General features: G+C 37.4%; 1 protein-coding gene across 1 annotated transcript in view; it reads left to right on the forward strand.

The window, feature by feature from the left end:
* NSF (N-ethylmaleimide sensitive factor, vesicle fusing ATPase) overlaps positions 1 to 16,424 on the forward strand; it is a 160,091-nt gene that overhangs the window by 43,958 nt on the left and 99,709 nt on the right. The window contains exons 5-8 of the mRNA XM_081218272.1: positions 1,377 to 1,543; positions 4,266 to 4,373; positions 4,846 to 4,921; positions 7,827 to 7,982. Of these exons, the coding sequence (XP_081074398.1) occupies positions 1,377 to 1,543; positions 4,266 to 4,373; positions 4,846 to 4,921; positions 7,827 to 7,982 (507 nt within the window). The remainder of the gene's footprint in view (positions 1 to 1,376; positions 1,544 to 4,265; positions 4,374 to 4,845; positions 4,922 to 7,826; positions 7,983 to 16,424) is intronic.

Here is a 16,424-nt window from a genome sequence, read left to right on the forward strand (position 1 = left end):
CAATGAACCTCCCTATAAATCTCTTTTTAGGCAAATGTTCAAGAGTCTTTCTGGCACAGACACCCGGAAATGGAATTGCTGAATCAACTTATTCCTTTTCACATTAATATTTCACCCCATAAATATCTTCATTATTTGGGAAACAACTAAGCTCTCTTGCTTATGAAAGTTACTCAGAATGTAACCTGTACTTTCTAGGAAATGTTAAAGAACAAAACACCCAGAAGTGGAGGTCAGAGAGTATTCTGAAACTTTCAGCTGAGATTTGAACTTATTCTTCAATCTTCAGTGAATTTCCCAACCCTCACCCTGGCTTTCTTTGTTATTTTGCATTTGAAATGTTTATCTTTAAAACATGTGTGTCCTCTTTATTATGGCAAACCAAAATATAAAAATATGATTACTCAAGCAATTTCATTCAGAGGATTTATAGAAAATCCTTGTACATTCTTCAAGTGGCTAGACTCTAAGAGATAAGTTTAGAACAGAAATTGAGTATGAAAGGACCATAAAGATTTATCTAGGCAGTCTTATTTTACCGACAAATCAAGACACAGAGAATCTTCTAGTTACTAACAGACTCTATTGAAACACACAGACTCCAAAGTCCCTTTGTCTTGCCTCCTTTGTTATTAGCATGGAGACGATAGGTATTTTGCTGCTGTTGTTTCATTTAAACAGTTCATGAATATATTAAGTCCTACAGACACTGTTGGGTGCTGTTAATACAAAGAAGAGCTAAAAACCTGGCCTTTGTCCTGTTATACATGTAGAACTTACTGTAGTTCCCTGCATATCATAGGTGCTCAGTAAATATTTCTGTAGTATTAAAAAAAGAAATGTCACACTCTGTGTTGCTCTGGAGGAAATCCCTCTAGTAAACATTTTTTTTTTCTCAAGGTTTTTTTTTTTTGTGTGTGTGTGTCCTACATTCTAATTTGTTAGGGCAAAAGAGCCCACACACCTCTCACCTTAGCTTTTTCTTGCGTCAAACAAAAATGTTGTTTGGAAACAGTATGTTATGCCAACTCCACTGGGGCTTCCCACTGTCATTTTGTCCTCTGTTTAATGAGAAGGAGGAAGATGCAGAGGCTGTGTCGGGAGGGCTGTGATTTCCCTAGAAGAGTCGGTTGAGGGGTAGAAGTATAGGAGAGTGCTGTTCAGTATGTTCTTACTAAGTCAGAGGGAAGAACATCTCTAGTGGTTATTATTATTTTTAAAAATCTGTGCCTATGTGTCCCTCCAATGAAGGCCATGTAAAATCCCCTTTTGGTCAAGTTCTGTTATAATTCATTTATATGAAACTTTTAGTTACTTGAAGCACAGCAAGTATTTGGTGTCTCTGTGATTTAAAAAATGCTTCTTTTTTTCTCTAGTGTTCTTGTATACATTTGACAAAGCCAAACAATGTATTGGCACAATGACCATCGAGATTGATTTCCTGCAGAAAAAAAGTATCGACTCTAACCCTTATGATACTGACAAGATGGCCGCAGAATTTATTCAGCAGTTCAACAACCAGGCGTTCTCAGTGGGACAACAGGTCGTTTTAAATTTTCTTTCATTTCTAGACATCTGATCTCTGCAGTTGTGGAAAATTAATTCTGTTTTTCAAAAACTGAGAGGAGCTTTGCATGTGAACAGCTATATCTAAGATGAGTGATAAAAAGTGAGGGAAATATGTTTGCTGAACTTCTAGCAGTCTGTTCAGAAAAATTCTAAAGTAGCTTTTAGGTTACAGTGTCATATATAATTACAGCAGCTTTTCTTTCTGTAAATTGGAAATACTATAGACATATATGTCTCAAATTTCTTCTTATTGTGGGACATTTGTCTCTGGATGTCTTTCTCTTTTACTGATATATTTCTGTAGAAAAGTAATTCTTAACTTTTTTGGTTATGAACTTCTTTGAGAATCTTAAGAAAATTGTGTGTGTGTGTGTGTGTGTGTATGTATATGTGTATATATATATATTTAGTGTTTTTCATGGAGCTTTTGAAACCCAGATTTTCTTTTCTTGAAAATGATATTTACATTGCTCCCTTTTTTTGGACTTCAGTTAATATCATATTGTTTAACCTCCTAGGAAGAAATTCTGTTCTTTTAAAATTTTAGTTAAATGTATGAGTTCATAAATTGCTGTTTGGACACATAAATCATTGCTCTTTTGACCTCACCATTACATTTGTCTCGTTCTCTATGACTTTTCTTAATCATTCCTAATTCCTTCCTCCTCCCATAGCTCCATAGCAGCTGTTCTCAAACTGTGGTTCAGAGACCTGTGGGGGTCCCTGAGGCCCTTTCAAGGGGTTTGCGAAGTCAAAACTATTTTCATAATAATATCAAGACATTATGTGCCCTTTTCCTCTTATTCTCTCACAAGTCTACAGTGGAGTCTTGTAGACTGTGTGATGGGTATAGCATAGCACACTGACTGCTGAAGCAGACACGAGCGTCCAGCAGTCTTCCATTAAGCAAGAAATTAAAGAGATTTGCGAAAATGTCACAGTGCCACTCCTTCCATTTATATTTTTTTATTTTGGAAAATGGAGGGATTTTTTAAAGAAATTAAAAATGTTATTAACACATATTGTACTTAATTGTTTTTTGAAAAGTAAGTTTCTTGTTCTAATACAGTGACTATCAAGAGATATAATCCATATAAACAAAATTTTGGGGGTCCTCAAAAATGTTTAGGCTTATATATAAAGGGATCCTGAGACCAAAAAGTTTGAGAATCCCAGCTTCTAGAATTCTGATCTGTAATGAGTTACAGAGACTGTCTCTGCGTCTCTCACGTGGGAAGGTCTGTAAGATGGGGAATGAGAGAAGTGGTAGAAGGAGAGACCTGTGGGAGTGAGTGGAGTGTCATTACCTGGAGAAATGCGACTCTGAGGATTTGGATAACCATACATCATAATATCCAACTTTCACAAGTGTGAACTCAATTCCTGGTAGACAGGAAAAGGATGTAGAGCATTTATCATTGTTTTTAAAAGTACTAGAATTGGAATGAACCTCAGAGGTTATCTTGTCTAACCTCATTTTGCAAATGAGGCATTTTATTTAGGTCCAGCGAGGGTCCATGACCTTCTCAGCCAGGGGTGTAGCTGAGACAAGAACCTATTAGTCAGTTGATCAATTAATTAATTAAGTGCTTATTGAACACCTAGTATGTGTTCCATACATACTATTTCAGTATCCCTGTGGATCTGCAGTGAACAAAATAAACAGAATTCCTACCCTCATAGAGCTTACTTTCTAGTTGGGAAAGACAGAAAATAAGAAATGCCACGCACTGTTTAGTACTTTGATGTCAGTAAAATGGGATGATGCACTAGAGAGCCACTGGGCTGCTACTTTGGATTAGATGGATTGAGGAGGCTCCTCCCCAGGATGGCAGAGATTAGCTGATAATAGTTGACTTACCTGTCCATTGCTTTGGGGGCTTTACCATAGTCCTTCTGGATTCCTACACTTTCTGACTGATAGTTGTGCTCAAATTGCCTGACTAAACTTCATTGTTTTTACCTTCTCCTTTTGTATTTTAATAGAAAATGCTTTGGTATTTGTAATAATTTGTAATAATTTAAAACCCAGTAACATGCAGATGTCTATAAACCCATGAAACAAAATCCTCCATAATACAGAGAAGAAGTAAATATCTTACTTCAAATCATTTTTCTTAGTATTTATTCTCATTCGTAGTAATTAGTAGTGGCAGGATTGACAGTCAGCTTGGGTTATTATATTTCTGTTATACCCCGGTACCTAGAAGAGGGCCTAGCTTGTAGAAGGTACTCAATAAATATTTGGTGAATGAATGACCATTCAGAAGCTGTCTCTGCACTCGAATGGCAGGCACTTTGTATTGGTTGTCGAAAAGCATTTATTTTAGAGTCACACACCCAGGCTTGCATCCTGGCACTGTCGTTTACTGTGACTCTAGGTCCCATTGTTTAGCCCCTCTCTGGATCTCGGCTTCCTTCCTAGTAAAACTGAGGAACAGTATCTGTTTGCAAGAGACTTTGTGAGTATTAGTTACAGAGCCTCCTGTAATGTTTGTTTGGCACACAGCAGATACTCAATAAATGTTAGTTGGTTATGGTAACCGGTGGTTACCTCTCATTGGTTATGTGGGTAGTTTGCTCGTGGTGATATACAAGAGAAAGCTGCTTGCCTGCATTTGGAAAACATTGATGATGATGTGAGAATCAAGCCATTGAATCATGAAGTGATTTTTCTCCCCTTCTTTTCTACATAGCTTGTGTTTAGCTTCAATGAAAAGCTTTTTGGCTTACTGGTAAAAGACATTGAAGCCATGGATCCTAGCATCCTGAAGGGAGAGCCTGCGACAGGTAAAAGACAAAAGGTATGTTTTATTTTTAGTAATCTTTATGATGTGCATTATGCAAATTAATATACTTTTCCTAGCCATTTTCTCCCTCAGTGATTTCTTTTATATTATGTGCTCTTTCTTTTAAGATAGTAGGGGAAAAAACTGCTTTTCTAGCCAACATATTTATTAAAATATAGTGTAAAATATACTTATTTGCAGATCTAATAATAATTTGAAATTTGTATATATACTTGTAATTCTGGTTGAATGCAAGTGATATTTATTGTAAATAAATAATAAGACAGGTGTTATCAAAAATATATGTGTTGAAATAAAATAGGAATAATAGAAGATAGTTATGACAGAAGTAAATGTAACTTAGCTGATAGTTTGGAAGATTTACTTTGCTCAGAGAGACCTCATTTTCCGTTTGTTTTCTGCCTTGCTTTGAGAAGTCCAGAAGTCTGCTATTAGACTAACTACTAATTACTGTCTTCCTGTACAGATTGAAGTAGGACTGGTTGTTGGAAACAGTCAAGTTGCATTTGAAAAAGCAGAAAATTCATCACTCAATCTTATTGGTAAGATTTACAGTTTTTAGAAGATTCTGAGTAAAGTGTAAAGTAGGACTATCTCTGTTATAACATGTGACTCAACTACAGTGATTTTTGAGCGGGGAAGGAGAATAGGGACACCTCCCTTGAGAAAGCTTATCACAAAATCATGGAGTGTTTCATATCTGTCAAATGTGATGATGTAGAAAAGAATTTAAAACCTTCACTAGGTCAGTGTTGTCCAATAGAAATATAATGTGAGCCATGTGTGTCATTTTTAATTTCCTAGTAACTACATTAAAAATAAGGTAAGGGCTTCCCTGGTGGCGCAGTGGTTGAGAGTCCGCCTGCCGATGCAGGGGACACGGGTTCGTGCCCTGGTCCAGGAAGATCCCATGTGCCGCGGAGCGGCTGGGCCAGTGAGCCATGGCCGCTGAGCCTGCGCGTCCGGAGCCTGTGCTCTGCAACGGGAGAGGTCAAAACAGTGAGAGGCCCGCGTACTGCAAAAAAATAAAATAAAATAAAAAATAAGGGAAAAGATACAGATAAAATTAAATTTTAAACTTTTAATATTGAGATAAGTTCAGGCTTACAGAGGTTTCATAAAAAATAGTTCAGAAAGTTCCTGTATACCCTTCACCAGCTTCTTCTGATGTTAGATCTTTTTATTTTATTTTATTTTATCTTATTTATTTATTTTTGGCTGCGTTGGGTCTTCGTTGCTGCACACAGGCTTTCTCTAGTTGCGGCGAGCGGGGGCTACTCTTCATTGCAGTGAGCGGGCTTCTCATTGCGGTGGCTTCTCTCGTTGTGGAGCGCGGGCTCTAGGCGCGTGGGCTTCGGTAGTTGCAGCACGTGGGCTCAGTAGTTGTGGCTCACGGACTCTAGAGCGCAGGCTCAGTAGTTGTGGCACATGGACTTAGCTGCTCTGGGGCATGTGGGATCTTCCCGGACCAGAGATCGAACCCGTGTCCCCTGCATTGGCAGGCGGATTCTCAGTCACTGTGCCACCAGGGAAGCCCCTGATGTTAGATCTTAAATAACCATAGTACAGCTACCAAAACTAAATTCACGTGGTTCCACTGCTACTAACTAAACTACAGACTTTATTTGGATTTCACCAGTTTTTTCATTATGTCCTTTTTCTGTTCCAGGATCTAACTTGGGATTCCACATTGCGTTTAGTGGGTTAGCTTCCATAGTCTTCTCCAGTCTCTGACAGCTCCTCAGACTTCCATGGTCTTTCACGACCTTGAGAGCTGGTCACTTAATTTTGTAGGATGTCCCTCAGCTGGTTGTGTGTTAAATGGGATACTAGCATCACATCCATTACTGATTGAGTTAAATGATGAATGTGTAGGTAAAGAGCATCTTTCCAACAGGTTCATAGTTCAGTCCTGCTCTGGTACGTTAGCCCGACTGTTATGATACTAAACTAATGCAGATTGATCTCTAAAAACAGTAACTCACCAGAACAATGATGCTGTTAATTGTATAGGAATTCTTATTTTTGGTTGACTTAACTATGTTACGTCTAACCCAGTACAAGGTAGATGATTTTCGATGGTTGCACACCATTATATCCAAAGTCATTTAACTTCGAATATGTGGCCTTTCTCTTGATCCATAAATTACCATTCCTCCCTTATTGTTTTTTCTTAATTATAAAATAAAATATTTAGCTCATGAGATGTGGATACTCAAAAATAACACACTCTAAAATTTTTAAATTTGATTATATTTTCATACTGTTTTATGATTTGTTCTTTTTTGCTGAACATATTTCAAGCATCTTAATAAATACCCTTCTACAATATAATTTTTAATGACTATACATATTGTTTCATGGATGTGGGATATATCATCATCTCCTATTATTGGTCCAATACATTTCTGGAGTGATTTCTTGGTATATCATATTCTGTACACATTTTGTTAAGGTATATTATCCCAAGAGAGTCGCATGACTTTCGTACAATGTGGATATTTCTAAGTAATTCATGCAGAGGTGTGATTGATAGTTTTTTTCCCATTGGAAAGTAAAATTGTGTAGTGATTTAACATGCAGTAAATTTGACCACAAGAGGGCAGTAGAGTGTAAGAAAAATATTTTTGATAGCTTCATAAAGGAAATGTTTGAGTCTACAAAACTCTAACCATACAAATAACATCTAGGGTAAACTTTTTCTAATGTGACCTTTTATCCCTAATTAAAAAAACTATAATATTACTTTCTTATTTTTGTTTATAGTGGAATGTACTAAGGCACTTTTATTCTTTGTGTTTGAGATCGTTAATGTGGTTCTCTTGAGTTACTTTAGGGGGCACTATGACATTTAAGTTAGATAATTTTCATTTGCGAAACAATTTGAAAACACGAATTTTGAAATCATGAAAGACTTTAGGATGATTTTAGAGTTTTGTGTGCAAATGAAGAAAAAGCAAAACTAAGGCATCAAACTTAGTGCATCTTTTCGGACTGAGGGGTTATATTCCCAATTATATACTTAGTCTAGGTAAATATATGTATTTTAAAATCTTGCTCTAGGAGCCTTGAGGGACTGCTAGATTTCAGTTGCATTTCTGGCAACTAGTGTTTTCTTCATCAGACATGCACATGGTGTTTCTTCTAATCAACCAAGTTAGTTAACTTGGTTAGGATTAGAGGTTAATAAGACCAGACTCCAGGGATTGACTACAGCATGAGTTTAGCTAGTCATTTTGAAAGTGTTTTACTGACCCTAAATGGGGACCAGACAAAGTAGTGAACATAGCAAAACTCATCCTTCTTAGAAGTCATCTAAGAGCATGTTGTTCATCTTTGTATAAGGGTAGCTTTTCTTTATTCGCTGAGGATACCCAGGGAGTTCTATCTTTTTACATTTAGTGATGAAGTTCTTGTCTCACATTTGATTATCTTTGTTTGACATAGGCAAAGCTAAAACCAAGGAAAATCGCCAGTCTATTATCAATCCTGACTGGAACTTTGAAAAAATGGGAATAGGAGGTCTGGACAAGGAATTCTCAGATATTTTTCGACGAGCGTTTGCTTCCCGGGTATTTCCTCCAGAGATTGTGGAGCAGATGGGTGAGTTTAAAAAGGAAAATTTGATAAAATCTTGTATTATTTTTTTAAAAAATGGATGTGATAAAGTCTCTTTTCAGTAATGTTTTGAAATTATTTTTCAGACCTGACAAAGTATTTTTAACTTTAAAAAAAATGTTAAAAAAAATCTTTGAATTAGGATTTTTAAAATTACATTTTAATTTTATGGGGAAATCATAGAAATATTTGTGGTTGCTTGATTTTATGTATTCAAGTATGTTTTTCTATAGGACATATTTAGAAATTTCATTTTATTTATATATTTATGAATTTTTTAATAGGTCATATTTAGAGATTTCATCTGACTCTAAAGATTCACTAGAGGTCAGATTTACCCTGCCGAATAGTCATTACCGATTAGACTATGGGCATTGTTCTAATATTAGCTGTTGTTTCTTTTTATTGTACTGTTGTATTACCCAGTTGGTGCATCTTCATACCTAGTAAATGGATACTTGACATGTTTTAAATTTGTGCAAAAGGACAGATGCAGGATAGACATTGGAATTTCTATGCATTTTCAAAGAAATGCACTAGTCATTTATCACTTTTTTCTTGAAGGTTTATTTAATTTATCTGTGTGTGTGAAATGGCTTTATTTGCCCTGGTGGAAATGCTGTCATGACTGTTTTCATATCCATATCATAGGTTGGATTGGAATGTGAGCAACAGAATATCTGAGAAAGGAATTTGTAACATAACAGCTTCTGGAAGACTATTAGTATTAAAAACAGTATCCAAAAAAACTGAAGGAATACAAATATATTACTCCCTTCACCTCCATCATTCTTTATCTTTAAATTGCTGCTGGGAGATAAAAGTATATTCATCATGGTGGGGATAAGAACTGCTTTCCAGGCACTAAGTGCTTGGTTCTATCAACCTCCTATTGTTGGTAGCTTTTCTGCCTGGTCGCTCACTCTGATAAATTACAGGCACAGCACACACCTGTTCACTGGCTAAAGGTCGAGTTTGGATTTGGATTAAGAGAAAATGACAGAGACCCTCATCACCTGAGTTTTATACACCTTGAAATGGCAATAGCATACTTTTTTATCTGAAAGATACAAAGGCCAAGTCCATAAAAAACAGAATTTTAATTTGGAAAATAGTTAAAAATATGGTCATTCACTATCTTGGTAATGTGTATTTTGAGGCACAATAAATCCATAAAACTTTTTTTTTTTTTTTTTCTTTTTTTTTTTTCGGTACGCGGGCCTCTCACTGTTGTGGCCTCTCCCGTTGGGGAGCACAGGCTCCGGATGTGCAGGCTCAGAGGCCATGACTCACGGGCCCAGCCTCTCCGCGGCATGTGGGATCTTCCCGGACCGGGGCACGAACCCGTGTCCCCTGCATTGGCAGGCGGACTCTCAACCACTGCGCCACCAGGGAAGCCCCCATAAAACTTTTAAATAAAGACATGGAAATATTGTTTAAGTATACTTGGGGTATAAGCAGAGATTAAAGGGTGATTCCAAATGCTCTAAGTTATTCTTGTGGAATATTTTTACTAGTTTTCAAGCCTGAGCCCCATATAGATATAGTCTAATGATTGTTTCTTTGAGCATGTGTACTCTTCAGCCAACAAGTAGAAAAATTACTGCTTCTATAAGTTATATCTTTTAATTATAGTTTAAGTATTTTCTCACGGTTTAGAAACTTTTGAGGATTCAGTTATTCAGATACTAGTTTCCTGTTTGTGCATTATCCAAACCCTGCTCATTAGGGCCTCTGTCTGAGGTTGAGGAGATAACAGGTAAAGGAGTAAACTCATTTCAGTCAATTTGTGACTCTGCCAGCTGTTGAAGAGTTTGAAATTAAATCAAAACAGATTTGGAATTTCTGAGTGACTTTAATCTGTTTTTGCAATCCATATTGAAATTAGTTGAATTATATAGTATGCTTTTTGTTGTTGTTAATGTGCTTTTTGACCAAGGACCTTGAATTTCAGTTTTGTTGGTGAGTACTACTACCCAGAACCTTTTTTTTTTTGTAGTAAATCTTTTATTTAACTGCAACATTAACCATTAACTTGTTTTAGGCAAACAAAGAATTACTATATTTTATTTATTTATTTATTTATAGCTGCATTGGGTCTTCGTTGCTGTGCTTGGGCTTTCTCTAGTTGCAGTGCATGGGCTTCTTCTTGCATTGACTTCTCTTATTGTGGAGCACAGGCTCCAGGTGCACAGGCTTCAGTAGTTGTGGCACGTGGGCTCCGTAGTTGTGGCTCGCGGGCTCTAGAGCGCAGGCCCAGTAGTTGTGGCACATGGGCTCAGCTGCTCTGTGGCATATGGGATCTTCCCAGGCCAGGGCTTGAACCCGTGTCCCCTGCACTAGCAAGCAGACTCCCAACCACTGCACCACCAGGGAAATCCCCAGAACCTTTTTTTTATGGATTTACTTTTCTAATACTTTTATACTGACTTAGTTAGGCATAAATGAGTTCTTTTTTTCTTTTTTAATGTAGTAAATTTTTTTCACTTTATGACTTTTTGCTATCCAGAAGCTTGTGTTATCAATTTGATTTAAAAGACATTAAGTCTAAAGGTACCTTGGCTTTTGAGCTGAACTGAAAGACATTTTTTTCTTTATTCTGAATGAAGATTCTCAGTGTCCTTATGCTACTTTTTTTATGGTAAAATGGCTGAAAAATAATTCTCTTGCTGTGCATGTGTCATTCCTTATTTTCCAATAGAGGCTTCTTTTTTCGTTTGAATTTCGGGGGAACTACATAATAGACTATTTCATTGCCTTCTAATTGCAGTGTGATTTTAAAGTTCTCATTGGGCTTTGATAAAGGTATATAAAAGTACAGATTGCTACATTTAATTTAAAATGACATTACAGGGACTTCCCTGGTGGCGCAGTGGTTAAGAATCCGCCTGCCAATGCAGGGGACACGGGTTCAATCCCTGGTCCGGGAAGATCCCACATGCCACGGAGCAACTAAGCCCGTGTGCCACAACTACTGAAGCCTGTACACCTAGAGCCTGTGCTCCACAGCAAGAGAAGCCACCGCAGTGAGAAGCCTGCGCACCACAATGAAGAGTAGCCCCCACTCGCCGCAAATAGAGAAAGCCCGTGCGCAGCAACAAAGACCCAACACAGCCAAAAATAAATAAATAAATTTAAAATAAATAAATAAATAAATAAAATGACATTATATGTGTCCTTTTTAATATATATCCTGTGTTCTTTTACCCTGCTGGGTGGAAACAAAATTGGCTAATTTTTTCCTCATTCTCTGTTAACTAAATCGTCAACCTATATGGTTATGAGATCTCACTGGACACTGGATATGATTGGTTAAATCAATTAAAATGGAAAAAATAGTGATTAGAAAAGAATAATTAACGTAGGTTATGGGACTATTTTATTTTGTTTAAGCAGAGAACATTTTTACTTTTGGCTTGAGACCAAATCATTGTTTTTACCATGGAGTCTAGAGTTATGTCTACTTTGTAAACAGGAATCTTAACTAAATGAATCTTTTTGCCTATATATCAAAGTTTCAAGTTCACAAAGTGATAAATTTAGAATTATCTTCTGTCATTGTGTTTATGAGACTGATAATTATAAGTAATATAGTTCTTTCCTTTTGCTTGAAAAACTTCATGTTGCTTTTGAAAACTGCAAATATACCTTAGGTAATACAGAATTTTGCCAGTGAGATACAGAGATACTAAAGGACTAACCAGAGGCACACATTTATGCAGAAAAAATAGGGATCAGATGAGGTAATACACATGAAATAAGTGTCCTAGAGTTTCCAAAATGTTAGTTTCTCTCTTGAAATGCATTCAAGTACTTCCTGTTTTTGTTGTAACATTTTTATAGAATTAAAGTCAAGGAAGGCCTTAAAAGGGAAAAGAAGTCACATACAGCCAGCCCTATAGAGAATGGAAGAAAGGTCATATGTAGAAGTATGAAAAAGGATATCAGTTAGGATATCAGTTTAGACTTTTGTTGTTCTTGTTTTAATCAGTGTAACTATTTAATCAGTGTAACTAACTTTTTCTTTGTCTGGAGCAGTTGGACTCACCCAAACCCACGTGGGGCAGCTCTTCCTTGAAAGCACATGAAAGCATTAGCAAGGAAAACTAGACCTAAACCTTGCACTTAGCAGATACCCTCAGCAATTTAGTTAGAATATCCTCTAACGCCTACAATGATAGCCGTTAAGTTAGGAAAGACCTTAAATCCTTTGTGGGATAATATAGAAGTACCTTTTGGGTCCCAGGATAGAAATGTGGGCATCAAAAACCAGCATCTGGAAGTATGGGTGAATAAACTCAACAGTCCTTGGGTGCACCCAGGTGTCGATGGCATATGCATGTACTCCTGTTCAGACGTTCACCACGCTTATTCCCTTGTGTGCAGTTTTGTGCAGAGTGCTCTGGATAAATAATTGATTACCTCAGTTCTCATTGTAGCTCTTTTGTTGGAAAAGATAGTTTCCACAAAGAAACTTCATTTTTTGGCATCCCTGGCAGTTACCTATAAACTGTAAATGTCAGAGCGAAAACAACAACAATTTTTTTTCAAAGAACAGTGAAATAATTGTTAAAGAATTAAAGAATTGTAATATAATTTTAGGACTAGGTTCACATGTATCCAAGGAAAGGGGCCTTGGCAGAAGTTATCTGTATTAGAGCTGAAAGGAAAAGAGTGTAGAGACTTAAAGGCCTCAAGCCTTGTCCTGTCTTTGGGTGGACCTGTACCTTGTAGATATTGCAGGCTGCCCAGTGGGGAGGAAAGCCACTGGTTAGAGTTTTGTATGCCCTTTCTTTGAAACTGGACACTGTTCTTTTTGGTCCCCCTTTTTGTGCCTCCCTCTCTAAGCCCATTTTCAATCTGTATTTTTAAGGTTTCTTTTGAAATTCTAGAGGAAAGCAACTCATTTCTGATATCACAAGTGAAACTGCAGTTACTCTGCGAGTAGAGCTACGGAGAAGATAAGGAGCCTTTCAGTCACATGCGGACATCTTTCACATGCTAAGAACGGTGCAAATAAAATACAGTGGAAGAAAGGGCACTAAGGTTTTGTACATGCCATATTTGGGAGAGAGGGAGTTCTTGCTAAGATTAACATAAACACTGACACTCTTAAAATGCATTTTCACACCCCCAACTCATGAGGAGAGATTGCAATTTACATGGTGGTTAAGACATCTTACTGAACTCCAGGGCTCTGTAAAAGGAACCCTAAGGCTAAAGAGCTTATCTGAAATTTGAAAAAAAAAAAAAAAATGAAGCTTTCTGACATTCATCTTTTTTCCTTGTATTAGTCATAACTTGCTTTTCAGCTATATTTTAGGTTTTGAATGCCAACCTGACATCTGTTCAAGTCTGCCTGTAATTTATTAAGAAAGGAAAAGAAAGCAATTGCTCACTAGTTAGAGATGCAAAACTTACCCTTTCTGCTTTTCCACAGAGTACTTATAGATGATACTTGAATATGAAGAATGTAATAATTTAATAATTTACTAATTCTAACTCAGGTTGGGGAATTTATCTTTTTTTTTTTTTAATTAGAAGAAGAAAATGGCCTTATGATCATGTGATTTCCAGAACCTCTAGAGCAGGATATAGAGATAAAGCAGACACCCTAAAAATACTATGGGTGCCTTTTAATAAAATGAAAAATTTAACCTTGAATTAATTTTTCCATTGGTTTTAATTTTTCAGGTTAAATTTACTTACATTTGAATAGAAATAATGTAGTTGTGCTTATATCCCAGAGTCAAATTATATGTAAATTCAGTTGGCATTTTTTATTTATAAACAGACTTTTAGAGTGATTTCTTTCTTTTGGGGAGTCAGAGCTGTCTGTAGAATCACCAATGGGTTAGATTTGCTGGCAACTACAGTTGAGTTACTTATAAATCAATAATCGGGTCACTATGAAGTTGAAGTCTACGTTTTTCCCTAAATGTCCACCAGTAAGGAAATGATTAAATAAACTGTGCTGCATCCTCCCATCCTCATTATGGAATAGAGTGAAGCGAATCTTAAAATGGTATAGCTCTAAATGTACAGATATGTTTTAGTAATTAAAAAAACCTGAAGTAAATGCATTACAGAAGTCCCTATGGACTCACATTAAATTGAAAAAAAATTGTTTACTTCTGTGAAAGGGAATTTAGGATGGAAATAGAGGGACATTTTTGGTCTTCCACTCTGTGTACCTCTTCTCTGAATGTTTAACTGGGATATTATATTTCTACTTGTGTAATTAAACAACAAAAAAGGTACTATCACAGGCTGTTTCTGTCTTGTGGCGGCTCCCCTGACAGCACAGCAAAGGAGCAGGGGGACAGATATGACCCACTCCTTTCATGGGGTTTCAGTGGAGGAGAAGAGGGTGAGGCCTGGATCCCGAGGGCTTTAATTGCAGCTCCTTACCGAGCATAGGCAGACGTGCCTGTCCTTTTCTACTAAAAGATAAAAACAATTTCTTGATGTGTAACAAACTACCTCCTCCAGTTACTTTTTGCATTATAGAATGGGTATAGGTAGTTTGTATTCCCTCCAAACCGTGAGAACATTTGCATCTGAGGGCTTAAGCAGCTGCTTAAGCATTAGAGAGGAAAGAGTGGGAGAAGGGAGGGAGGGAGAGCAGAGTTTCTGACGTGTGAGGAACTGTGCTTGAATTTGTTCAGTCTTCAAAACCTTTCCACTGAGGAACCTAACTCATGTGACTCCTAAAGTGAAATGGTTGGTGTTTTTTTCCATTTTATTCCCATATTTAGGTGGTGATGATGATGTTAGCTAATACCTATGTAGGGCCAGCACCCTTCTCAATGCTTTACATATATTAACTTATTTAATCCTCACAACAACCTTATGAGGTAGATACTATATTGTCCCCATTTTATGGAGAAGGAAACTGAGTGTCAGAAAGGTTGAGTAATTGGTCCAAGACATATAGCTAGTAAGTGGTGGAGTCACATTTGAACTCAGGCAGTCTGGCTTCAGAGTCCATGCCGTTAACTTTTTTTTTTCTATTTATTTTTTTGGGTGCGCCGGGTCTTAGTTGCGGCATGTGGGATCTTCATTTCGGCATGAGGGATCTTTAGATGCGGCATGTGGGATCTAGTTCCCTGACCAGGGATCAAACCTGGGCCCCCTACATTGGGAGCCCAGAGTCTTAGCCACTGGACCGCCAGGGAAGTCCCATGCTGTTAACTCCTATATTGTTCTTTTCTCATGAAAGCCCATAACATAAAACTGTTAAAATGGGCTTTCTCAGCCCCACTTCTTGGGGACCTCTGAGGTGGTCTTTGAGGGAGCTGGAGCCAAGGGTTTTGCAACTGTGACACCACTGACATCTTGAGCCGGATAATTGTCATGGGGTGCTGGCTGTCCTTTGCATTGTAGGATTTTTAGCAGCATCACTGGCCTCTACCCACTATATGCCAAGTAACACTCCCCATCTCACCCCTAGTGGTGACAACCAGAAGTATCTCCAGACATTGTCAAACATCCCCTGGGGGCAAAATCACCCTTGGTTGAGAACCACTGATCTAGTACAGTCCCCTGACTCCTTCTCTTTACAGATGCAGAAACTGTGGCCCAAGGTCACTAAGCAAGTCACAGGCAGAACTAGGACTAGAACTAGGACTAGAACTAGAACTAGACTAGAACTGGTTCAGGAACCAGGAGAAAAAGAGGAAAAGGAAATGACTCACTAAGTTTATACAACTAGTAATTGGCAGAACTGGGTTTGGAAATCGGGATGTCTGGTTCCAGGGTCTGCATTCTGAACTGCCTCTCCAGTTATTGAAGAGATCTAAGAATCAAGTAGTCAATAAAGCCTTGAATTTTATGTCAGAGAATATCCTATGATGAGTACATATGTTCCACGTTTGCCTTTCTTCCTGAATTAATTCTCAAGGAAATTTACAAAGCTTTCCATGTATGTAAAGGTTGTGAGAACTTAGACAAAATAGGTTTGGGGGTGAAAAGGAAGGGAGGAATTATTAAAACACTGAAGATCTATAGGTCTGGCCTCACCCCCTACCATTTCCTATATGCACTTATAAATGACAGCCTTCAAATTCAGAAATTATCCAGTACTTTAGTGATTTTGTAGAATTCTACATATTAAGTATATAGAGAGATAGTTAATAACGACAGAAATCTGACCTTTGCATTTAGATACCAGACAACTGTTTAAACTTCTCTGGCCTCTCCTCCTCTGCTAAAGAGTTAAACTGCCTCCTCCTCCTTCCTCTTTGTCATCCTCCCTTTCATCTCCTTCTCCTGCTCTTCTTTTTCCCCCTCCTGCTTCTCCCCCTTCCCCCCCAACCCCTCCTTCTTCCCTTTTTTCTTTTTAAGAGTAGAGGTATTTTATAAAATCTCAGATTTCTGTCAAGGCAGTGAGGGTCTTGACATAAAGATCTCTTTATCTGTTTGGGT

This window comes from Mesoplodon bidens, assembly GCF_964165515.1.
Source record: "Mesoplodon bidens genome assembly, chromosome: 19".
NCBI lineage: Eukaryota > Metazoa > Chordata > Mammalia > Artiodactyla > Ziphiidae > Mesoplodon > Mesoplodon bidens.